The sequence below is a fragment of the Chelonia mydas genome, chromosome 5, assembly GCF_015237465.2.
Source record: "Chelonia mydas isolate rCheMyd1 chromosome 5, rCheMyd1.pri.v2, whole genome shotgun sequence".
NCBI classification, from domain to species: Eukaryota; Metazoa; Chordata; order Testudines; family Cheloniidae; genus Chelonia; species Chelonia mydas.
Window position 1 is genome coordinate 71,459,671 of NC_051245.2, and position 26,562 is coordinate 71,486,232.

The following is a 26,562-nucleotide window of genomic DNA, read 5'->3' on the forward strand; positions in this document are numbered from 1 at the left end:
ACTGATCAGATAAGAAATATTCTCACTTAGTTGCCAAGTGATTTAAAGGTCATTTGCTAACTTCCCTTACACTGCAGTCAAAACAGATTCTACTTACAGTCAGGTTTGCTGGGGTAACTAATGCAAAAACCATGGACAAACAGAGGATTCAGAAATGGAAGGGATGTTTTTACAGTTAAGATCCCTGGGCAGTTCATTCATGAAGGAACATACTCTCTTCAAAGAATGACAGCAGGACCTCTAGCGAAGTGTTAGACCTTGTAGAAATTTGTGTTTAACGATGGATTCACAGACAGAATGTAATAAAAATCACAGACCAGACCTCTACATGTAACCAGATCTGTGTTTTTTTCTATATAGTCTTCTACCCAACATTTCCTTGTGCACCCCGCAAGCCTTTCTATTCTGGCTTAAATTTAAAAAAACCTTTTTAGATAAACAGGTTTCAGAGTAGCAGCCGTGTTAGTCTGTATTCGCAAAAAGAAAAGGGAGTACTTGTGGCACCTTAGAGACTAACCAATTTATTTGAGCATAAGCTTTCGTGAGCTACAGCTCACTTCATCGGATGCATGTAGCTGTAGCTACGGAAAGCTTATGCTCAGATAAATTGGTTAGTCTCTAAGGTGCCACAAGTACTCCTTTACTTTTTAGATAAACAATTAGTTTAACATATTAAATAACATATTAACATGGATTATTAAGTCTGTCTTAAAGCAGAATGGGGGCTACCTTAAAGACAGAGTGAGCTTTCCTATTACCTCTTACATTTCTTCAATTAGTATCATACTTAACTAAGACTGTATTGAATTTCAAATACATTTTAGAGTTATTTCACCATGTGAGCTTTCAGTAAGCTATCCTGACTGAATCTGGAACAAAACACTCAGGCTCATGAAGACCTACCAACATTATGATGTCTTCAGAAAAAAATCTTGGGTATCTAAAGTATTCTTCTGGTTTGTAGAAGAAAACAGCTTAAGTTTCATGTACTAATGTAGTACAATACTTGGATTTTTGCTTTATCTTTAAAAGTTGGATCAAGGACTCCCAAATACCTGTCATAAAAAAAAGGCTCAGAAGAGAGTGTTCTGTTTTCATAAACAAATTGTTGGCTTCATTCAATCTTACAGTTGGTATTTCTGGGGGTCACAGTCTTTTGGGCTGATATATATTACTGTGGATCAACACAACTGGATCCACAGAGAGGGAATTCAGTTAATGCCTTGCATTAATTTTTAGAATTTAGCAGTTTGGGAGTGCTGGACAGAAACTGAAGGTTATGCTTTCTGTAACAGGATTAATTTTTTCTGCTCCATCTTTTCTGGAAGCAGGGGAAAAAAAGCTAGTGATTGGTTGACTTAACAGTGCCTAAGTATGGTTAGTTCTCCAGACAACCTAACAAATTATTTAAGAGCCTGAGAGCCCCACATACTGTTCAAAAATCTCAGTCTTTTGAAGAGTTTTATTAGAAAAACTTGAGTTTGTACACTGGGTCTCTTGCCTCTCTCTTCTAATTACAAAGAAAAGAGATCACTAAAACACATTAATTATGCTTTTTACTGTCTTTAAAATCAATCACTTAAAAACCTACCATAACAATTTATCATGCAAAGAAGGAATCAATCTACATTCCCACTAAAGACCAACTGGGAATCACAAAACATAGAACAAATACAAACACGGTCTTCTTAATTTGAACTATTCTTAACTCAAAAACAGACAAACAGTTTAAATATAGTGCTTACTTTAAAACAGGTTTTACACAGATATGCAGTGCTTTCTAACAGGAAAGCCAATATTTTCAGTCCTGCAGTGTGTTGGACGTATCATGTTCTCAGCTAGAAAATATCACTGAAATAGCAGCAACCACTAAGGGTTTCAGAGTAGTAGCCATGTTAGTCTGTATTCGCAAAAAGAAAAGGAGTACTTGTGGCACCTCAGAGACTAACCAATTTATTTGAGCATGTAGCTCACAAAAGCTTATGCTCAAATAAATTGGTTAGTCTAAGGTGCCACAAGTACTCCTTTTCTTTTCACTAAGGGTTTGTTTACACACAAAAAGTTGCACAGCTTTAATTACATCAGTGTAATTTAAAGCAGTACAATCCCCTTAGCTTAGATGAAGTTATATTGCTACAGAGGTGTTTTATCAATGTAGTGATTCCTGTACAGGAAGGGGAAATAACATAAATATCAGTGTCCAGGTGCCTTATACTTATAATGATCCACACTAGGGCTGTGCTGGTTAACTATTTCTATTTAAAAAAAAAAAAAATCACAACACTAACTGAACAGGTTTTGAACCAGTACAAGAACTGTTTGCAGATCAGTCTTGAGACAACAACCCCACTGGATGGGTGATGTTGAAACACTATTTTTAGTACTGAAACAAATATTGCTTTAAAAAAAATCAAAAAGGTGTTTTTAAAAAAATGCATACATACCTTTTTATATCATATACACACTTAATATAGTAACTAAGCTACAGCATTCTGATTTATAACTAGAGTCATTTTGACAGGAAGCTATTAGGTAAGGAAGTCTGATTAAAAATGAAAGTCTGATTTACTCTGCTATATTCATGTTGATGTTCCTCATTCAGACAGGACAACTAGCTGATTACACATAATTCTGTACTAAGCTACAACTTTGGGTTACACATACTGCAACAGAATAGGTCTTTAACAGTCTTATGTTTTAAAATAAAAACTACCTGCGGGGTTTTTTTTAAAAACAGACACGCACAAAGATTTTGGTCCCAATGACATCTGTATCCTTCTAAATAGGATATGACACCAGGGCATAAAGCCAGCAGTAGAGGCTGCAAATTGGATCAAAGGTGCCTAGCATGGATAGAGCTCTGAATAACTGGCATTAGCACCCAGATAAGCATATTTCCTAACGACATTTCAATCTTTTGACATTTGACTTCAGAGTTAGCTACCACTGAAGAAGACACATTCCATCTCTAGAGACTGTAAGGTATTCTGAAGAGACTGTGCAGAAAGTCAAACTTTGCTGTAGCATAGTACTGCACATATTGCACTTCTGCTATCTTTTTCCTAGCAAGTCCTAGTGTTTCCAGCACCACAGAGAGATACCCATGCTCCACATGCCACTCGCTCACTGTGTTGGAGGCAGACTGAAAAAGTTTATACTGCTTGGAGGAAATGAGTACGGAGAAATAAAGATTTGGTTTTTTTCCCCCCCAGCCTGACCAATTGCCTTTCACTGACTACAAGCAGAATCACTCAGTATCTATTATTGGATCTGAGGAATACAATAATGCTAGTTTATGCAGTAGAGTTCATCTTTATTGACTGCAGAAAAAGAATCCAGATATGGTAGGGATCCCTAGTATCCTCTTTCTCCACCCAATTATACCCCTGAATCTCAACTTCTAACTTTTCATCCGCTCTTAAGTCAGCCAGAAGTAGTCATCAGACCTAAGCAAATCTCTCTTCCCAGAAGGCACAGAAAGCTGCTTTGACAGCGCTCCACAGAGTTACACAACCAGAGAATGTGAGGGTGTGTCAAAGTTCACTTCAGCTCTCCTGAAAGGCACCACTACCATCACATTACCAGGCCAGCCAGTAACTTTCCAATAGTGAATGTGCACTGGGCTAAGAAATCAATCAGTTCTGGAATGCATCTCAAAACTCCAACAGACTACCTGGTAACTTGCCTATCTTCTAGTTTTCACACCAGCCACAGCAAACAAACTTCTGGAAGGTGGAGAAGACATAACAGATATTTTATGCGGGTGAAGTGTATATTTTGTTCCATGGTTAGGTTTTCCTCAAAATTTCCCAGAGTACCCTGTAATAAAGAATGTCCTGTACCTTCCATCTTCCAGTTGGAGAGCTCTCAGTCCTGCCAAGCAGGCATCTTTATTTACTCGACTCAGGTCATCTCCAAGAATAACCAAGCATGACAGGCCAGTGTATGTCATTGCTATGTGCCCACTGTCATAGGGATGAGATATACCAGGACCCTAAAATTAAAAGAAAATACATTTAACTTATTTTGATTTCATAAGCTCTTGAATTACAATTAAGTATTCAATGAATTACAATTAAGTAGTCAAACCTTTGACAATGTTTTAAAGGTAAATAATGTTAATCTTTGCATTAATTTTGGTCAAGTGGAAATTATCTGACTAGACATGCCTGAAGGAAACTATATAACTGTACAGCTTCATCTGACACCTTTGCTGAGGAGCTAGAGAAGTTTACAAATACTTTAAAAAAAAACTTAAACATGAAATTGCAGAACTACCAACTGTGATATGAATCTTATTGCTTAAAATCAGCCACTGTATCAGATGAGTGGAGTATTGCTAATGTAACACCCATGTTTAAAAAAGGCTCTAGAGGCAATCCTGGAAATTACAGACTGGTAAATGTAACTTCAGTACCAGGCAACTGGTTGAAACTACAGTACTTATCAAACAGACAAACACGATATGTTGCAGGAATCGTCCGCATGGCTTTTGTAGCACTCCTCACCAATCTATTAAAATTCTTTGAGGAGGTCAACAAACATGTGGACAAGAGTGATGCAATCAATGTAGTGAATTGGACTTTCAAAGCCTTTGACAAGGTCCCTCACCTAAGGCACTTATCCCATGGCTGCTGAGTTTGCTTAAGAGGGAAGGTCCTCTCATGGATCAGTAACTGGCTAAAAGATAGGAAACAAAGGGTAGGAAGAAATGATCAATTTCCACAAAAGAGGTAATTAGTGGTGTCCCCCATGGATCTATACTGTTCATCATATTCATAAAATGACCTGGAAAAGTGGGTGAGGTAGCAAAGTTTGCAGATAATACAAAATTACTCAAGATAGTTAAGTCCAAAGCTGACTGCGAAGAATTACAAAGGGATTTCACTAAATTGGGTAACCAAATGGCAGATCACATTTACAAATTGAATTTCAAGTAACGCACACTGGAAAACAATCTCAGCTATACACACAAAATGATGGGGACTAAAGTAGCTGTTACCACTCAGGAAAGATCTTGGAGTCACTGTGGATAGTTCTCTGAAAACATCCACTCAGTACACATCAGCAGTCAAAAAAAAGCTAACAATGTTAGTAACTGCTAGGAAACGGATAGATAAGACGACAGATAATATCAAAATGCCACTACATAAATCCATGATATGCCCATGCCTTGAATACAGATTGCAGGTCTGATCACCCCCATCTGAAAAAAGGTATTAGAATTGGAAAAAGTACAAAGAAGGCAACAAAATTTATTAGGGATATGGAAAAGCTTCCATACAAGGAGAGATTAAAAAGACTGGGACTGATTATCTTAGAAAAGTGATGTCGGGGGAGGGGAGGAGGGATGATAGAGGTCTATAAAATCATGAGTGATATGGGAAAAGTGAAGAGGGAAGTGTTATTTATCCTTTCACTTAACAAAAGGACCAAGGGTCACCCAATCAGGCAGCAGGTTTAAAACAAATGTAAATATGTACTTCTCCACAGAACGCACAGTCAACCTGTGGAACTCATTGCCAGGGGATGATGTGAAGGCCTAAAGTGTAACTGGGTTCAAAACAGAATTAGATAAGTTCATGAATTGTTCCTCTGTCCGTAAAATGGAGATAATGGTCTAACTTCCATTATAAAGTGCTGTGAGATCTACTGACAAAAAGCACTATATAAGAGCTAGGTATTATTATTATGACAATACATTTCATTCAGATGGATCCCCCAAGCATTTTATAAGCTACAGTGGATGCTGCTTAATAGCAATCCCAGTATCAACAACTTTTGCTTAATACCAACATTTTACTGTGAAACGATGCCACTCCAATTACTTTAATGTTAAAGGGATTTGAACTTTGCCAACAGGCATGCCATTTATTAACAACTTTGGGGGGTGGGGAAGAAGAGGTTTGTGGGGCTGCAATCAAGCAAAAAAGCGCTGGGGCTACACAGTAGCTCTCCCTGTGCTCTGTCCTACCCCGGTGCTGGGGGCACAGGCTTGGCATTGTCCCAGTGCTTCCTTCCCTGGCTGCAGCAAACCTGCTTGTGGTCAAGAACGCACAGTCCATAGAAGAGGTAACAGGCTGTGTCACCTGCCTCCTTGCCCAGTGGGAGACACCCCCCTCCCACACACACGCACCCCGGAATCCCAGTGCTGTGGGCTCTGAGAGGAGGCAGCAGGTAGGGCAGCAGCGGGGCTGCAGCCCAGATGCTGGGTCTTTCCACAGAGTGAGGGCACTGGGGACCCATGGAGCTCCACAGTGTCTCTCTTTGCGCTCTCTGGGTTGCTTCCTGACCTGGCATGCAGGACCCGGGCTCAGCAAATCCCAGCACTTCCTTCTCTGACAGCAGCCCTGTAGGCAAGTTTCGGGGGCTGCAGCCAGAGCAAGTACATCCCAGGGCTTCCTTCTCTGGCTGCAGCACTGCAAACATACTTTCAACGTTATTGGCAACTTCGAGGTAATAGCAATTTTTTGCTGGAAACAGACTGCTAATAAGCAGAATCCACTGTACATGCAAAGTCCCCTGCAGACTTTAAGAGGCTGGACTAACTCTGCTGTAAGGCCCCCAGTTTCTGTGGCAGATTCATGTTAAACTCAAGAACTGAGATTTTTCAGTGCAATATTCCATTTGTTATTTGTATTTATTATAAATTCATTTTTTTACTACCTCAATGTGCTAGAGAAATTTTGTATCATAATTCATAACTGCATCAAAAGGGAAGCTAGTGGTTTTGACAGCTAGGGCTTTTGGCACTAGGAAGGTGCCGAGAGATAAACTTCTACTGAATGATCAGTAATGAAATAATCCATGTTGAGATTTACATTGTTATACTTCAGCATAACCACTGCATTTCATGAATGGGGACAAATCAGACTCTCGGACTGCAGACTCCAAAGACAACCTAAACACGACTTCAATATAAAACGCTGTTACCTTCACAACCATAAAAGGCCAAACTCTTGTGTTTTTTTTAAATGAAAGCTTCAATTCTGCACCAAATTCCACAGCTGCGGCATAGAGTTCATTGACAATGTGGAGACTGCAAGATAGCCAAGCACACAATAGGCACAGAGAATGCTGTACAACAAGGGGAGAGGAGGAAAAGAAAACTTTGGCAGGACAAATCCCTACTCTTACAAAAACACCACCATGAATTTAATTATGGTATTACTCAAACTGTAGGCATTGTGCATCCATAAAGGGAGACAGTCCTTGCTCTTGAGCATTTACAGAGCCAATCAGAAAAAAGATCCAAGCGGTGGAAAGGGATACAACATACAAAGCTTCACTTTCTGTGAAGTAATAGGAGGGCAAAGGTGGGCTGAAGGCCAATGGTAGAAGGCAGAAAGTTAAAAAGGAGGAAGGGAAAAGGAGGGACACTGAGGAAAGGATGAAGAGGGGCACAGAAGATGGGAAATGAGACTGGCAATGGAGAGACTGTGAAGGAGAAAGGAAGGGAGATAGGTACACCAGAGTAAAAGATGTCAAGAGCTTAAATTGCAGAATACAGAGTCTGCTGTCACACCAAAAACCTGGATTTGGGCAGGTCTCTGCTGCTGGGTACTCTCCACTCACAGCATGATGCTCTTTTTCCTTCAGCATACATGGCTGAAGTGGGGTGCTCCATGGAGCCCTTGTGGACTTGCTCTCAGAGGGGATAACACCAACAGAGTCCAGGTCTAGAGTCTGTACCCACCTACATCTTACCTCCTGCTCAGCAGCTGCAGATGGTGGCAGGCTGACTAATCTCTAGGTCAGTGGATAGACTGCCCTCAACGTGTGTGATTTCCATGCTTAGCTCATATGACAAGGAGAGGTGGGTGCTACTGAGACCTCCTTATTGGGGTTATCCCTCCATTGAGGGATAACAGAGGTGCAGAACGGGAAGTCATAGTGGGCCTCACGCTATGTCCTTCTGTCACAGCTGCTCCCAAATCGGGTCTGCGGAGGGACAAGTCTCCAGTCCTGTCATTAACTCTACACCTAGGACCATGTTGCTCTTCCTCCCATGGCTCAGATGACTGGTAAAGGAAGAGGGGTCCAAAGCCCAGGCAGAGTAGATGGGATGTTGTTTTGCCATCTCCTCTGGCACATCCACCAATCAGCAAACTATATAGTACGTTATTTATCTAACTTCAAGACTGAGTTGCCCCTGCTGGGATTGGAACATGGTTTCAAGGATTCTAGGCACTTCAGCTCTGAAGGTTACAACACTACGTCCTTACCTCCAACAGACCTTCCCCTCAATTACTTTTATTCTCAGTAGCCCAGTGCCCAAGATGCTCTTCTACATTTTTGAATTCTGATCCCAAATATAAGCACCCAGGGGAGTTATCACAAATTCCTGATGTCTAGGACCATAGAATCAAGCTCCATCACAATAAATATTCAGTTTATAAATGACTGTTTAAGTCTTTTTTCCACAAAACCTACATTTGGAGCTAATATTGCCCTGATAGTGTCCTCTGTAACCTAGGAGGGTAACCCGATTTCCTTCCAAGTGTTTTACAATCTAACTTGGTCAAATAGATTAAAGTAAGGTGAAAAGAATTTGGAAAAGTTCCATGATACTTTGCAACAATTGCTTATATAACATGCAAGTAGGTCAATCTACACTGAAAGGTAAATTGAATTTCCAAAGCTTTTAATGCAATGGGATTATACAAACAAGAATAGCCAAAATCTTAAATTGTTTTACTTCACATGTCCAGGAAGAGGAGGAAAGATGCCAGCACTAACAATATACAATGACACTGAAAAAGCTGTAGTCTGCAATAAATATTGATTGCATTCCAGAGTTTTGTGTATACATGCTTCTCACTAGGGTTAAATCAATCTCCAATAAATATGGACATCTGAAATGGAAGATTAGTAAAAGTTGGAGTGAAACAGTGTTAAAATTTTACTTCACAGTGTTTAATTCTCCTGGAGAGAAAGATTATGCTTATCGGGCAGATCAGATTTAGTACAATGTAAAATAAATCAAGACAAAATATAAAGTGAGATTATAGAAATTCCATTTGAAATTAATGTCACAGTAGCAATGGTACGGTTAAGAAGGAGATTTCATTGTAAGTTAATATTCTTAGGCATTTGTAATTCTCAAAAATATTATCCTTTAGACTTTCCAAAGGTACATTTTGAAAAGTTTCGTAAAGTTTTGTTCTGGAAGAATTATAGTGAGACTGTCTGCACTATTATGTTCGCCATTTTTACAAGACTATGATAAATTTTGTTGTTTTTAAAAAAAAAAAACACAAAGGATGCCTTGTGAGATATTATTTGAAACGTCATAACCTGATGAACATTAATGTCCTGGTAATAGGTGTATCAACATTGTATGTGAAGTTATAAGATTCTACTCTGTGTATCATTGTTATAACACGCTCCAAGGTTAAGAAAAGCAGGCCTTTCAGCCCCCAGACAAGTATCGAAGTTAAGCAGGCTATCACTTACTTAAGCAGCCATTCTCCAGCAGTGGGAAGGTGTGAACAAGAAATTTACATTTCATCACAGGGACAGTTCAACTCTCATTTGGGTAATGCTCAGAAGGGAGAGTGGTATAAGAATGAGTCAGTGGCCTCCAATTCACCTCTCTCCTCCTTCATCTCTGCTCATGACATCAATGACTCCCAAAGAACTGAACAAGGGGGAGGAGTCCCAGCCTGAAAGGTGACCCAGCCTGTGGTGACACAAAACCTTTTGCTTTTAAGTTCATTTAGCAACCATGACCTGTTTCAAGAAGTTTTACAAGACAAAGGCCTTGTCTACACTGCCACTTACAGCGCTGAAACGTTCTTTGCTCAGGGATGTGAAAAAACACCCCCAAGTGATGCAAGTTTCAGCGCTGTAAAGTGCTACAGCGCAGCGCTGGTAGCTATTCCTCTCACCAAGGTGGTTTTATTACAGTGCTGGGAGAGCTCTTTCTCCCAGCACTGGAGCTGCGACTATACAGTCACGTTAAAGCGCTGTGTAGACATACCCAAAGTGTCATTGATTAGGGGTCCCCTCAGTCCACTTTACGGTCTAACAGTTTAAATTTTGAAGACTGTAAGTATGGCTACAGGTATGTCAAAGCAGGAAAAAGTCAGATAGTGTAATTCTCCCATCTGTCTGACTTTTTTGTGTCTACAACTGACCCTGCAGCAGCAGCTCCTGTCCCAGATCCCCTCTCTGGGCATTGCAGCCAGGCCCATAAGATTGCAGCACCATTCACGTTTAACTCAGCTGCCTCTCAGCCATCACCACAAGCTGGGGGGCCAAACCTGAGCCACACGGCAACCCAGCATACCAGATCACAACATCCAGAACAGGAGCCTCGGCCTAGTTCGATGGGACACAGGAGCTACCATTGCCCCTGTGTCAGAGGTGAGGAAAAAAGAAAAAGGAGTACTTGTGGCACCTTAGAGAATAACAAATTTATGGAGCTACCACTTTGCATGCCCAGTCCTGCCTCGGCACAGCGGAATGGGACTAGGGGACCTCAAGAGGTTTGTCTACCAACCCTACATTTCTATATCATTTAAAGCCAGCTTTATCCTGGCAAGGGTTCCATAATTTTTGCTCCTTTCAGTAAATCACTTTAATTTATTTGAAAAAGGAAAGAAGGTAGCATTGGCAATATTTTAAGCCTTTTTTTAATATCAATTATAACAAAGACAGATCCAATTCCTTTTTACCAAAGGCAGTAGACAATGCATTGATGCATGAATGTAAAAAAGTGTGCTGATATATGAATAGTTTTTAAACAAAGGAATGTACATTGACTTTCACAGATTATCCCCTGGCTTCTTTCTACAGGCTAAATTACAAGAGCATAGGATAGCGTATAGGGCAGCAACACATTTCCTGACAAGAGGAGATTCACGTCTTAAATTGTGTGCTGTTTGAACAGACGCATCAAAATGACAAAGCACCAGTGAAATGCTGACACCCTGTAACAATATTTAGCACATTATATCGCACTCTTCATTTTCAAGGTGCGTTACAAGACCGCAGCCAAACTCCTTTTTGCTAAGCTCAGTTCCTCAAGCTTTGTGCAGGAGAGAGGATTTGGGCATAAATGAGTCTGATTTAATGTACTGCATTAAATTGTTTAAAGTTTTATTTAAATATTATGAATGATACAGTAATTTATTAGCTACCCCTATGGTGGAGGAGTCCCCTCACTCACTGTTGCACTAGTGCTGTGGGATAGACATCAGGTTCTGATTATATGGTGATTTGAAGAGGATTGGCTTACAGTACCAGACTGAAGATGTGTTTACAACCTTATTCAGGTTTTGGATTGTCATTTACATATTTAAAGGTTAATTAGATTTTAACAAGAACTCTTAAAAATTACAGACCCTCGACTATGTTTATTTCTGTAAGAGTCTGTTACAGAGACAGATTTTTTTCCATGAGGCTGCGTAACAGTTCAGTGTGTAGTGGATTATGACTGAGGCGAATGCCACTCATAACAGGTGACAAATTCATCTGATTATTGCAATGTTAGGAGTAAAATGATGCAGACACAAGCTATGGTGTAAAAAAAAAGAGGGCAGATCCACAGCAAATCAAGACACAAAGATTACGCTGCTAATGCAGTGCCTAGTGCAGAGATGCATTAACTCCCCTTCACAATTTTTTAGCCTTGCTGAATGTTGAAGGAAAACTGTGGATGTAAATTATGAAAACAAAGGGCGCCACTCTGTGCACCCAAGCAGGAAACTGCGCTGCTGCCTTGGCTGATTTGCTATGCAAAAGGAGCAGGTAAGTTGTTGCTCCAGTGTCAATCAATTTTATATATCCTCCTGTGCATAGATGCCCACCCTCTCCTCCCAGTTTCAAACCCCCACAAAAATCCTCTGATCTTACTTCCACCCTTCTTTCCCCATTCAGATACTTGGCTGGAATCTGTCCCTACCTGAAACTACATTCCCTTTCCCACATATTAGCAGCAACTGACCTGTCTTCACCACCCTCCCACATGCTGCACAGATCCCTTGCCTTCTACTGCCTCTCCCTGTCCAGCTTACCAGTCTATTCATATCTTCGGAGCCTACCAAATCCTCCCCATCGTCTTCAGCAGCCTCTGTTCACTTCGTTTCCCACCACTAAAAGCAATGGCTCTGCTATTTCCCACGTTTCCCATCCCCTTGATCCTCAAAATCCCATGGATTCACGTACCCCCCACAACAGATGTGAGTAGGATCTCAACCATATTTGAGTAAGATTCAGCAGTCCTGAGGTTGAACACAAAGAGAAATGTTGAGAACACTGAGCACCTCCTCTGCCATGTGGAATTCTGCTTTTTCTGGACAGGATTCACGTGTAGTTCTTGGACCAGAGAATACTTTTACCCAGTAGATTGCAATTAGGAACTCCCATTTTCTAAACCAAGCACTGACAATTTGCTGTGTAGTTTTGGCAATCCACAACCTATACATCAGTTTCTCCATAACCATTTGTAAACAGAGAAACAGTACTGTATGGGGGTGCAGTGGGGATTTAAAACAAAACAAAAACAAAAAAAACACACCTATGCAAATACAAACAATTAAATATTAATTTCTTTAAAGGGTTCCTGGTTCTATATTCACTTCATGGTTATGTAGTTATTCTCTGAAGAAGCCACAAGATCATTTACTAGTTATTACAGGGGTCTTCTCTCTCTCTCTCTCGCACACACACACAGCCAACTAACCTTGGATGGATTGAATGGCACCCCCAAATATGAAGATCCTCGGAATCCACAGCGATTTAAATTTGATCCTAGGAGGGGAAAAAACACCTCATTTACTCTGTTGAAACAGCCATTTAAAATGATAACTCTTTGGATAGGATCCAGACGTGTTAATTCAACATAATTCAAAATATTACTATAGCTTTCTTTTATCTTTTCAGTACATTGGCAATCTCAGCATATTATTATTTCAGGGAACAGAAAGTTTTTTTCAGAATGATCTTAGTGCCAAGCGTAAAACAGGCTTCACCTGGCTGAAATATATTTTGTACTAGTTGAAATTTCCTCCATTGTTTTGAAAGAGGAGATTGCCTAGTTGGAAAAATGCATAGCATAAACAGGTTATATTCCTCTGGATTTCCATCCACCAAGACTGTTTAAGATCAGCTGCAAAGCACAGAGTCAACTACTATGGTTTTAAGTCGGCACTGATTTTTTAGCCATTTCATAAAGATGGTAAATAGGCTCATTATGTTAAACCACACAAGATACGATCTAACAAACTAAAATAGCCTGAAAGGTCACAAGATTTAATAACAGCATTGCTTATTTCTCTCCTCCAAAATCTAGAAGCATGAGAAGCTTTTATAAGAGGGAAAACTGCTCACTTAGCAATCATTCAAATGTGAAACTCTTATTTACAGGTTTTATATTGTGTTGATCTTCATGGTATCTGAGTACTTAGGACGTACAGTACTAATGCATACCACACACCATCAAAAATCAAGTACAGCCCAGGTCCTTTACACCAGTGCTTCTCAAACTATCTGATGTGGCGGACTGGCAATTTTTTTCCCAGTGTGCCAGGCACCGGTACCATATTTGTGCCATATTATTATCGCACTTGCATAGGCACGTAGCACATCAGATCAGAAAAACTAACAGTCTTCACTGTATTAATTGGAATGGGAGTGCGCATACCAAGTGTAGCGTACTCGTGGAGATGTTCCCATTTAAATACACTGAAGACTGACTGAAAGGCTGTGCATCTGTGTGGATGGTGTAAAATGACTACTATTAGTTTATGATCCAAGCAAATATTTGAACATTCGTAATAATATTAATTTATATCGGAAACAATGAATAAAATAAAAGTTGGCAGACATTTTTATTTTATGTTTATTTTGTAAACAAATATTACAATACAAATAAAAAAATATTAAATCAAACCAGCAGTCTCTTAACAAAGACATTATAAAAACATTATATATAAGTAATAAAATCAAAAATAATGAATAAAGTAAAGGTTAAAAAAATAAAAATAAGATGGAAAGGAATAGGTAACATTAAATTGAAGACATATTTTTGAAAATATGTCAATACTAAAATATCAAATTGATAAGCTATTTTATTAACACAATAATAGGCATGTTAAACCTTAACCTTTACTAATGTGAAAGGTGAGCCTGCTTCTTCGTCAGCTTATCCAGTCGTCGTTCAATTGAGGACAGTGCCACGCACAATGGAGAATATCCATACTATTCCTGTACTTTGTCTTAATGACACTCATGGTTGAGAAGCCAGTCTCGCAGAGGTATGTTGAAGGAAATGGGAGAAGAGTTTTCAGAGCAATTTCAGTAAGCTCAGGATATTCTGCTTTTACTTTTATCCAAAAGGAAGCTAGTGATGTTGTAGTTTCGAAACTTCATCTTCAATCCTTCGTCAGCAGCCAGCTCCAACAATTTATCCTCCATAGTGACAATTAAGTCATCTTCCAATGGAACAAAGATTTTGGATCCATCCAGTCCCTTTCCGTGGATCTTCTGTTGGAAAGTAAAACTAAACGTTCTGCCAATTCGTCAAGTGTTCACTGATGACATTTTGTAGAGATGTAACATTAAGGTCTTCGCCTGCATCGGTGTTTATTGTCACTAATTTGTGAAACATGTCATAACAATCTCTTGACACTCAACTCTTCCATGCTTCTAGCTTTAGTTTCTGTCCGTCCATCCATCTTGTCTGCCATTGTAAGACACAAAGCCATCCTTCCCTGCATGGAGGTGTGGAGATCATTAAAGATGGCAAAGATATCAGCCAAATAAGCCAGCTTGGCTATCGAATCCACATCTCGGAACAATTGTGACCAATTTGGTTTTTTGTCCTGAAGAAACTCGGCAAGCTTGTTTCAGAGCTCAAATACTCTTGACAGGACTTTTCCCCTCGATAACCAACGTACATCGGCATGCAATAGGAGCTGTTTATGATCAGCTCCAATTATCATCACATAATGCAGCGAATAGTCTCGAATTTAAAGCATTTGCCTTTACATGGTTCACAATTTTTACGACTTCGCTGAGCACTATTTAGTTCTGTTGACATTTTTGTTGTTGCAAAACTTTCTCGGTGAAGGAAGCAGCGCATCGACTTGCATTCAGGTGCAAGTGCCTTAATCTGGGTAACCACTCCAGAATGCTGTCCTGTCATTGCGGCAGCGCCATCAGAACATACGCCTACACAAAACTTGAAATCCAACCCACATGTTAACAAAGTAGTCACTCACAGTCTTGAGCACTTCAGAACTAGTTGTTTTTGTTGGTAGTAAAGCAGAAAACAAAAAAACTCTTTCTTCCAATACCCCTCATGTTCAAAGCACACATACACCATCAGAATTGCCATTTTAGCAACATCTGTACTTTCATCAAGTTGCAAAGAAAAGTACGTTGCTAATTTAATCTGTCCTATGAGCTGATCTTCCATATAGTGAGACAGATCGTGAATTCGTTGAGCTATAGTGTCATTTGAAAGTTGCACCTGAGCCACTTTCTTCACTGCCGGCTCGCCCACCATTTCCATGCAGACATCTTTAATACAGCCCTATCACTAGCATTTCACCGATTGTGTATGGCTTTTTAGCCTTAGCAACGCAGAGCACAAGTATTTATGCGTGACGCTTCAAGGATCTGTTTCTGACAGCCTTTTAAATCAACATGCTTTCTTTCAAAGAACTCTTTCGGCTTTGAACTAATTTCATTATGTTTTGTATTTAAATCCTCTTGAGCTTTGACGGCTTCTTTGCGTCGTTAGCCAACGCATCGCCACAAATAACGCACTGTGGTTTTGGCACTTCATCATCATTCATGGCTACAAAACCGAACTGAATGTATGAGGAGTCATATTTCCGAGTAAAGCTAGTATGAATTCTTTTTGTTGACAATACTTCGGTTTCATTTACATTGTCACCTGATTCAGAATTACTTGCGTGTTCAGCAACCGGATGCCTGCTAGATAAATATGTCAATTGGGCCTCGCTTCGCCATCTGTAAATTACGCATAAAAATAATGAATATAAATTCCATTACCCTGGGTATATACTTAATTTATGATATTAGGATGACAGCCGAATAAACGCAGTGGGAATGTTTTTACTGAGAAATATGTGCGGGAGAACATTGATTAATAGGGTAAGTAATATTAGGATAAGAAGATAATATACATTTTAAAATTAAATTGCAAACAGGGTAATAATTGGAAAGTTAAGATGGTTTGAACATATGGAAAGAATGAATAATGCATGTCAAAAATAAGATTTACCTGTCTGAAGGATATGGAGAAAGCAAGGAATTTAGAGAACTTCCTGGCAGAAACACGTAGGTTTGATTCTAGAAGAGGGGAAGGCCATAAGTAAGAACAATGAGAAAGTGTATGAAATGATATATGGATATAGTGGAAGTGAGGACTGTTTATTTGGCTATAGGTGTGTGGTGCTCAATCGTCTATCTACCTCGTAAGGGATACGGCGGGATAGTATAGAAAATAATTATTAAAATGTATAATATTAGTACTTACATTCTCAGATCAGTGGGCTCGGACGGGGTCCCAAATGACAAGCACACAGAGATCCGTATGATGCTCTTTATTCAACTTCTCGATAGTAACTTCCGTGGGGCGGGGTCTTTATATGTGAAGGAGTGGGGTAAGCATGCACTCGCGCATCTCATGCAAAACATGCTGTAGCACTATGGCATAATCATCAATATTATAATATGTGCTTCTGAAAATATTTAATATTGTCGACTTTATCGACTGATAATTATTCTTGGTGAAATTCCAGTGTGATTTTTAAATTTTTCTCTTTCTTTCCTGGAAACTCGCCGTGGACCGGCAGCTGATTGCTCCAATCTGCAGACCACCACTTTGAGTAGCACTGCTCTACACAGCTCAAATATGCCTCTCTGAGCTGTATTAGCATAGCTGGATTGACTCAAGGGCCTCTAGAGATAAAAGGCTAGTTAGTGTTCTAATTCCCCTCAACTAGATGCTCTTAAGCGCCCTTAATTTTGCTGTTACATCCTTTGCTCTGATCTAAAAGTCCTAGCCCCGTCTACATTAGAGAACCTAACTAGACAATGTAGTTACACGGCAAGCTCCTAATACAGATGAACTGTGCACAGATACAGAGGCATCTTACACTGGTGTGATTTACCAGTTGATGCCCCACTTTATATCTGCGTCTCATGTCTACAGTAGAAACTTGCACCAGTAACTACACTGATGCAAGTTTCTCAAACTCGATCTAGGGAGTTTTCTGTTACTCAGCGGAGCAGTGAAGGCCCCATTGTGCTGGACCCCATATAAGCACGTAGCAAGAGTCCCCTGCCCAACAAGTTTTATAATTCAATTTTAGACCAGATGCAACAAGTGTGAAACATAATGAGGGAAGAGGAGAATGAGGACATGGTTAATGACATAAGGTCATATGGCTACAGAAATTCTTCATCATCATCATCATCTTCACGTTCCCATTATGCCTCTGGCATTTAGGCAGCGACGAAGCTCCTCCACTACTGACTGTTTCTGGCAAGTCTTTCAATGGCTCCACAGCTGTGCCCCAGGTTTTTCAGCTCGGCTTCCACAGCTCTTCGCTATGTTCTTTTCAGGTGGCCTCGTTTTTGCTTGCCTTCAGGTGTCCATCTTGTTGGTACTCTGGTGATGGAATCAGTTTCCATCTGAAGCAGATGGCCAATCCATCTCCAGTACTTCCTGGAAATGATGGTGCTCAGATCCTCTTGGCTGAACTGTTTCAATACATCTTGGTTTGAGATTGTTCTGGGCCAAAAGATACGGATTTTTCTGAGAAAGGTTGTCTGGAATGAAGATAGTTTGGACAGGTCATACTTGCTCATTCCCCAGCATTCTGCACTATAAAGTACTGTTGAAATTACACAGCTCTGATATATCTTGAGTTCGGTTTTGTATGTTGATGATTTCCAGACCGTATTTAACCTCCTGAAGGTTTTCCTGGCTTTACTGATTTTGTTCCGGATGTCCTGGCTTGTTCCACCGTACTGGCTGATGGTGCTGCCCAAGAATGTGAATGTTTCTACATTGGTGAGAACATAATCCTCTAATCATACTGGTGATGGTGAGGCAATAGTAAAGGTTATGATATATGTTGTATTATGGTTGATTTTTCAGTCTAATTTGCTGGCTGAATGCGTTGTGTGATAGACCTAGGCCAGTTGGGTACAGCAGAGTCGTAGAAGGCGAACATACTGGCTACTGGATAAGCAGTTTTCTGTTCCCTGAGTGACCAGAGGAGGGGCTATGCTAGAGCAATCAGGAACCTGCTAGAACCAATTAAGACAGGCAAGCTAATTCAGACACCTGGAGCCAATTAAGAACATACTAGAATCAATTATGGCAGGCAGACTAATGAGGACACCTGGTTTAAAAAAGGACCTCTGATCAGTTAGCGGAGGGAGTGAGTGCTGCTGGAGGACTGAGGAATACAAGTGTTATCAGGCTTCAGGAGGAAGATCCTGCTGTGAGGATAAAGAAGGTGCTTGGGGGAGGCCATGGGGAAGTAGCCCAGGGAGCTGTAGCTGTCACGCAGTTGTTAAAGGAGACAATGTAGACAGCTACAATCCACAGGGCCCTGGGCTAGAACCCAGAGTAGAGGGTGGGCCCGGGTTCCCCCCCATCCTCCCCAACTCCCTATTTTATATAAGAGGAGTTGACCTGGACTGGGGGTCCCCGCAGAGGGGAAGGTCTCTGGCCTGCCCCCAACCCACTAGGTAGGCCAGCAGAGACTGCGGGGATTGTTCTCCTTTTCCCCATGCTGGCCAGTGATGAAGTTAGCTGAGCGAATGGCAGGTTTGAGCCCCCAGCAAAAGTGGCCAAACTTAGGGCTGCCATGAACCTCTGAGGCGAGCAAATCCGCCAATAAGCGCAGGATCCACCAAGGCAGAGGAGAAACTGTCAGTTGAGTCGAGTTGTTTTTTCTTGTATATGGTGTTGGATATGTGATAGGAGAGGGAGATCTGTGAAGTCCAGGTCTTCAAGGGAGAAGGGTGTCTAATGCCTCTTGCAGTTGTCCTTAGGATTTATGGGGCCCTACGCAGTATTATTAAACTGGTGCCCCTATGCCTCTATTCAGTTTTCTTACTGTATTAAGCTTAGACTTGCGTGTTTTATTTTATTTTGCTTGGTAATTCACTTTGTTCTGTTATTACTTGGAACCACTTAAATCCTACTTTTTGTGTTTTAATAAAAATTACTTTTTACTTATTAACCCTGAGTATGTATTAACATCGGGGGGTGTGGGTGGGTCAAACAGCTATGCATTTCTCTCTATCAGTGTTATAGAAGGCAAACAATTTATGAGTTTACCCTGTATAAAGCTTATACAGGGTAAAACGGATTTACTGGGGTTTGGACCCCAATGGGAGTTGGGTATCTGAGTGCTGGAGACAGAAGCACATCTTAAGCTGCTTTCAGTGAAGCCTGCAGCTTGTGGGGGATGTGGTTCAGACCTGGATCTGTGTTTGCAGCAGGCAAGCATGTCTGGCTCAAACCAGGCAGAGCACTGAAATCCCATGGTGGCAGGGAAACCAGGCTCAGAGGTAGTCTACACACATCAAGTAGCAGTCCCAAAGGGGGTTTCTGTGACCCCACCCGTCAGTGAGTATTTGCTTCAGGTTGGGGGACGGTCTGTAAGCGAGGACTGGCCTGTCTCCCAAGGTCTCTGAGAGCAAGGGACCATCCTTCAGGATAGGTTGTAGATCCTTGATGATGTACTGGAGAGGTTTTAGTTGGGGGGCTGTAGGTGACAGCTAGTGGCGCTCTGTTACTTTCTTTGTTGGGCCTGTCCTGTAGTAGGTGACTTCTGGGTACCCTTCTGGATCTGTCAATCTGTTTCTTCACTTCACCAAGTGGGTACTGTAGTTTTAAGAACACTTGATAGAGATCCTGTAGGTGTTTGTCTCTGTCTGAGAGATTGGAGCAAATGCGGTTGTATCTTAGAGCTTGGCTGTAGACAATGGATAGTGTGATGTGGTCTGGATGAAAGCTGGAGGCATGTAGGTAGGAATAGCGGTCAGTAGGTTTTCGGTATAGGGTGGTGATTATGTGACCATCGCTTATTAGCACTGTAGCGTCCAGGAAGTGGATCTCTTGCATGGACTGGTCCAGGCTGAGGTTGATGGTGGGATGGAAATCATTGAAATCCTGAAGGAATTCCTCAAGGGCCTCGTTCCCCTGGGTCCATATGATGAAGAAGTCATCAATGTAGTGCGAGTAAGAGCACTAGGGGAGGAGAGCTAAGAAAGCGTTGTTCTAAGTCAGCCATAAAAATGTTGGCATACTGTGGGGCCATGTGGGTACCCACAGCAGTCCTTCTGACTTGAAGGTATAAATTTTCCTCCTTTGATATTCACACCTTCTTGTCAACTGTTGAGAATAGGCCACTTCCACCTTAATTGAATTGGCCTTGTTAGCACTGACCCCTCACTTGGTAAGGCAACTCCCATCTTTTCATGTGCTGTAATATTTATACTGCTTACTGTATTTTTCATTCCATGCATCTGATGAAGTGGGTCTTAGCCCATGAAAGCTTATGCCCAAATAAATTTGTTAGTCTCTAAGGTGCCACAAGGACTCCTCGTTGTTTTTGCTGATACAGGCTAACACGGCTGCCACTCTAAAGTGTTAAAGGGACTTTTTGGAGAGAAGCGGGGGGCGGGGGGAGGGGGATGTGTTGTGAATGTTTTGTTCCTGGAAAAAACAGATCAAGATGGAAGAAGCAGTTGTACCCTTCCCAAAATTCCAGGGGATAAACCTTGAAGAAGCTAGCTAGACATGTCTATAGTTTATCGTTTTAAGACCTTTCCCCTCTGAGATTCTAAATAAATACTTTTCTTTAAGAAGGCTGTCTGGTCACTGGATACTACTGATCTTTGCTTCCAGAGGAGCAAGTAATGAACATTACGAGATGACATCTCAAGGTCCCTTCCAGTCCTACACTTCTATAATTACTTCAACAGCCCGGAGTTAATCAGTTAGCAGTTGGGATCACAGCCTAGGTCTCAGTCTGAGAGTGGGAAGATCGAGAGATTCCACCCTGAGACGGCTTGATGTCTGAGACCTGAATGAAGCTGCACTTAAAGAGACCAGAAGGGGTCAGTGATACAGTTACCCTGGGAACTGTGACAACTAAAACAAAGAAAACGTGGTTTTAAAAATAAATTCATTTTTAGAGTCCCCAATTTCCATCTCCCTTTCAGTACTTTTAACTGTCAGGGAATGCATTTCACAGATTCCTTTCTTACACTATTTTGGTGTTTGACATCAGAAACAGAATCCTGAACCCAGTATCTAATCAATTAAAAAAAAGTTGCTACTAGATTGACTTATTTTTGGATGTTTATTTTAGTGAGTCTTCTGGTCAACTAGACCTGTACTAGGCGAGAGTTTTGGTATTTCCTGGCTGGCAGCATAGAGGTAATGCCCTCACTCCCTGGGAAGGGAGCACAGCACTCTACTGGTCCTCACACAAGACTAAGGAACTCCAAAGGGAGACATCTTGTCATCCTAAGTAAAAGGGCTGTTTGTATTTCATGCCAATATGTGAATACTTCCAAGAGTTGCATCGCTATATTGCAGTTAGACAGTGATATTCCAAGTGGCAGTTCCAGAGTTTAAAAATAGAAGGTTTTAAGCTGACAGAGGAAGTGATAAAAAGGAAGTGAAAACAACTAACTTTTAGCTGGGCAATTCTGGCATGAAGAAGTCAGACCAAAATATTTATACGTGTTTTACATACAGACAGAGCACTGGTAGAGCTTTCCTTCTGGCTGGACGTTCCCTAGGCTGTTGTATTTGGAGCCCATCTCACAGGGCTCTGAGTGCTCTTTAAGACTCCTGAATCTGAACAGAGTCCAGGCACTGCCCCTGAATTGGTGTCTAGGCACACACTTGGGGTGCAGCCTTGGTTTAGCACCCTCTACTGAGAACCGAGACAACATGGTCCAACTGCCTAGCCCCTTGGACTAGCGCTGACCTCTCAGGTTCCCTCATAGCTTCCACACTCTCTCCCAGAACTTCAGCTGTGTGGATGCACTGGGTTTGCCGTTTAACTCATCAGGGGCATGTGACAGTAAAAGCAAACAGACACAGGCTTTGCATTCAATTCTAAAACACTATTTACTTTTTATTAAGCAGCATGAGAAATACATATATCTAGACAAAAATAAACATTTATTTTCCCTGTCTCAGTTTCCTCACCACTCTGAAAAGTTCTTTGGGCTTGGGCAGATACCTCTGGGATGTCCAGGATCCTTCTCCTGCAACTTCAGGCTTCTCTTCAGAAATAAGGAGCCTCTTTCCCTCTCTAGTTCACCTAGCTTTCTCTGACCTTGGCTGGTCTCACAGTTAGCCTGGACTCCACTGCTACCAAACTAACTCTCTGTTCCTCTCTTCTACTCCAAGCTTCCTGTGTCTTGCTCTGTGCATCCCTTGAATGTGTGCGTTCCCCTCCAAAAACCTGTTTTTTCTGTTCTGCTGGTGATTTTCCACTCTCCACTTCTCTGCATAGAATCTTGGTCAAACTGGTTTCCCCACTCAGGTAACCCTCTTACTATTCCCATTATTCGGTCAAAGCATAACTGTTAAGGGTAATGACTTTCCATTGCCCCATGTATGGTAGTACGTGCTATAGCCCACTCAGCAAATGATGGAATTCCTCTGTGGATGTGGAATCTGATACAACAATTCCACAATAATCAGAATTCAGGTAGCATACATAAGGTTAGAACTGCGTCAGCTATTTTCAGTTAAAGTCTCAGACAGATCACAGGCAACAAACAAAAATTCACGGACGCCTGTGACCTGAGACCTTTACTAAAAATAATGGGTGGTGGGAGGCTGACTGAAGCACAAATGCGGGGAAGAGAGCCCAAGCCCTGCTGCGTGGGGAGTGGAGAGAAGTGTCCAGTACCCATTGCCGTGAAGCCCAAGGAGAATCTGTGACTTCCATGAGAATCTTATAGTTAATCATACGTAGACAGATTCCTCAAACCGTCATGACCCAACAATAAATCCTTGAAAAGAGGTTCACACAGCAAATTTGACAAAGATACAAACATGAAAAACCACTTCTCTCTGAATTTCTAGCCTACTATAACTAAGGGCATGTCTAAGACAAACAAGTCAATCTAGGTTACATTGACTTACAACCACCAGAGTGATTACTGAAGTGGCTGATGGCCACACCACTCTCCTTCTCTCACTGGTGCATGTCCTCACCAAGAGTGCTTCCACCAACTGAGGCGGGGCAACATGGTGGGTTAAGAGCCAGGGCTCTTAGCTCCCTGCCAGGACCCCAGCAGCCTGCCCAGGTTCTCCGCTCCCCACTCCGGGGGGGGTGGGAAAAGAGGAGCTGCCCAGGACTTCTCACCTTCCTGAGCAGGGAGCCTCAGGGCAGCAGCCTGGCTGGGAGCGGGGAAGCCATAGGCAGCCAGGATCTAGGTGCCTGGCTTTTCTGTCAATTTCATGGCTCCAACATGGCAGCTGTGAAATTGACAACAGCTAACCGCCAAAGTAAATAACAGTACCCTGTTGCCTTAACTACATCAAGGCCTTGTCTACACTGCCTCTTTACAGCGCTGCAACTTTATCACTCAGGGGTGTGAAAAAACACCCCCCCTACCCCCCAGTCCTGCAAGTTTCAGTGCTGTGAAGTGGCAGTGTAGACAGTGCACCAGCGGTGGGAGCCAGCTGTAGGGTGCCAGTGGTGGGAGCTACTCCCCTCCTGGAGGCAGTTTTTTTTGCTTTTGTTTTTTAAAATAGTGCTGGGAGAGTGCTCTCCCATGCCTCTCGTGGAGGAGTTATGTAGATGTAGTAGGGCACTGACATTAGCAGGACAAGGCTGTAATGTGTACACTGACATAATTATGTCGATGTAAGCCTAATCGTGTAGTGTAGACCAGGCCTAAAAGTAACAAGGAGATTGCTAAACTGGAATAGACAATTTTTTTTTGTATTTTCTAGTGTATGCATATAATACTTTCTATAGAAAGACTTCTGCTATTTTGTTACTGATCAGTTGTACTTTCTTCTTATGCAGTAGCTTGGTGGTGTTCCACAAGAGCTCGACCACTCTCCCTTGATGTTAATAAAGGTGTTGGCAACAAGGAGACAGAAATATTCCCTTTTTTTAAAAAAAATGATTTTTAAAACTAAAACAAATCCAGACACTATTTAAGAGCAAGCTACCAGAAACAGGATTTCCGGGAGCTTAAATTGATAACTTTGTTAGACACTTGTAACCCTTCTGCCTGTCAGAGTTGGCAGCCCCAAGGGCCGGGTTCAGTATGTAGGGGTTCCATTCCAATAACACAATGCAAACCGGCTCGAGCCCCGACCCAGTGACCTGGGACAAATATATACCACCCCCGCTGGGCACCTCCAAGAGGCAATACTTCCCCTCTTGCAAGCACATAGTCTGAGTGTAGCAAAAAGCTTTTTAATAACAGAGAGAAACAATGTGGCATTATGTTGGGGAACCACCACCAACAGGATTCATAACACAACCCATGAGCAAAAAACCCACCCCAAGCAAATTGGGGCGTGTCCTTTCCCTTTGGTTCTTGAGTTCAGCAACCCAAAATCATCCAAAGTCTCTGTCCCTGGTCGGGGCAGCCCCAGAGTTCAAAAGTTCATCTGCAGAGCTTTACCTCCCAACCTGGGTGGAGATTGGGGGGGCGGGGGTTTAAGGGGCACCTTACTTGGTCCAAAGCTGATGGCCCCACCTCTCCATGGGGCTCCGCTCTGCCAGCCGCCCCATGAGCTGCTCTGGGGATCCAAGAAACCGCTCTGCTCCACAAGCTGCTCTGCTCACCATCCCGCAAATTGCTCTGCTCGTTGTCCCGCAAACTGCTCCACCATATATCTTCAGGCTCCCCCACTACTTAACACAACACTCAGTGATTTCAGCTTAGTAACTTTAGCTCTTTTGTGATTTCAGCTTGTAGTAGGGGAGCCTCAGTGCTGGTGCACCATTAGCCCAAAGTGAATTCAGCTCAGCAGCCTGTAACTAGACTCCTAATGGAATCAAAATTAGCTCTGATATTCCACAGTGGAGAGAGGAGGATGTATGTAAGGTCCTCACCAGGGGGCCCATGCCACCAAGTATTAATACCTGTCCCCAGCCTCTCTCAATTCACAGTTTTGGAACCCATGTCCCTTGCCTAGCAAGTGCTACTTAGTTGATGGCAAGTCCCTCCATCATAACAAAAGGCCAAGTACAGTTCCACTGTCCTTGATTCCCATAATCAGGGTAATAACAATGTATTCTTCCTGCCCCAATAACAGAGACACTGGGGATCCCACAGCAGCCAAAGTGACCATTTGGGCAGCTATGGCCTCATTCTAGGCAGGGTGGGTGTGCCTATGCAAATGAGATTGGCCCCTGAAGTTCTTTGCCACATCTCACCACCAGATGTCAGGGTGGAGCTCATCCTGACTCTGCTTACATATTAAAAATCATGGTCTTGAATAAAAAAAAAAATACACCTAGATTTATAGCTTATTACAACTGACTGTAACTCATTAATCCCTCCTTTTTGTCCTAGAAACAGGGATGTTGAAGTGACCTTCAATGGTCTAAGAATATGTGCTAACTACTTACACTAAACTATCTGTTAAATTTTGTATTTAGCTGTGACACGGAGTACCTTTCCCAGACCTGAAGAAGAGCTCTGTGCACCCTGAAAGCTTCTCTCTCTCTCAACAACAGAAGTTGGTCCAATAAAAAGATATTTCCTCATCCACCTTCTGATTTTAGTTTTTTTTTAAAAATGTGTTGACAGTGGCACAAGGAAATGCTATTACCTTGAGTCTCTAAATATGTGAAAGGACTCTAGCAAGCTGCATGTTGTCAGCTGAAACATTTAATTTAAATGTAGTTATGAAATAGCACCATCTAGTGTTAATTTTTGGTTTTAATAGTATGAATGCCTATTGAAAGTTTAAAGCATCAACAAATATGCAACAAGTCATCAAAATGAAGTTCATAACCACTCACTGTTCCAGTTATAAACAATCATAACAAAAAAGACAGCTGGAAAAAGTCTTATCCCTTTCACCTGAGCAGAAGATAAGTCAAAATTATTCCCCTCCCTGAACCAATCTCCCCTTCCCCCCCAGGGGAGTCAAACTCTTGCCTTGGAAAAGGCCAGATTGTGTTTTAAATTGTGGGCCAAGTCTACAAATGCAGGGACACACTAACCCTGAGCCACACCAGAACTCCCACCAGTGACAATGGGAGCTTTACACAAATATCTGATGAAAAAAGCCTCCGTGTAGTAACTAAACTGTTCATCATTATGCAACTGTTGCACTAAGCATCATACAGTGAAAAACTGATACAGGGCACCTTTACCACCACTTTTTCTGCCTTTTGTTGCCATTTGTGCATGCAATTACCCGGTTTGTTTGTATAACTGTGGTAACGGCACATGCTAATTAAAAACACTGAGCGCCTAACTTATCTGAAAAAGCCACACTCAACTTGGAAATCTGATACTTAACACACCCCACTGAAATGACCAGAGTAGTTC

General features: G+C 41.7%; 1 protein-coding gene across 2 annotated transcripts in view; it reads right to left on the reverse strand.

Annotated features, from left to right (window-relative positions):
* Window positions 1-26,562, reverse strand: part of PGGT1B (protein geranylgeranyltransferase type I subunit beta) — a 66,584-nt gene that overhangs the window by 25,943 nt on the left and 14,079 nt on the right. For both annotated transcript variants that reach the window (XM_007055410.4, XM_027817833.3), the window contains exons 3-4: window positions 12,689-12,756; window positions 3,843-3,994 (exon numbers count right to left, since the gene is read on the reverse strand). In XM_007055410.4, coding sequence (XP_007055472.1) covers window positions 3,843-3,994; window positions 12,689-12,756 — 220 coding nt within the window. The remainder of the gene's footprint in view (window positions 1-3,842; window positions 3,995-12,688; window positions 12,757-26,562) is intronic.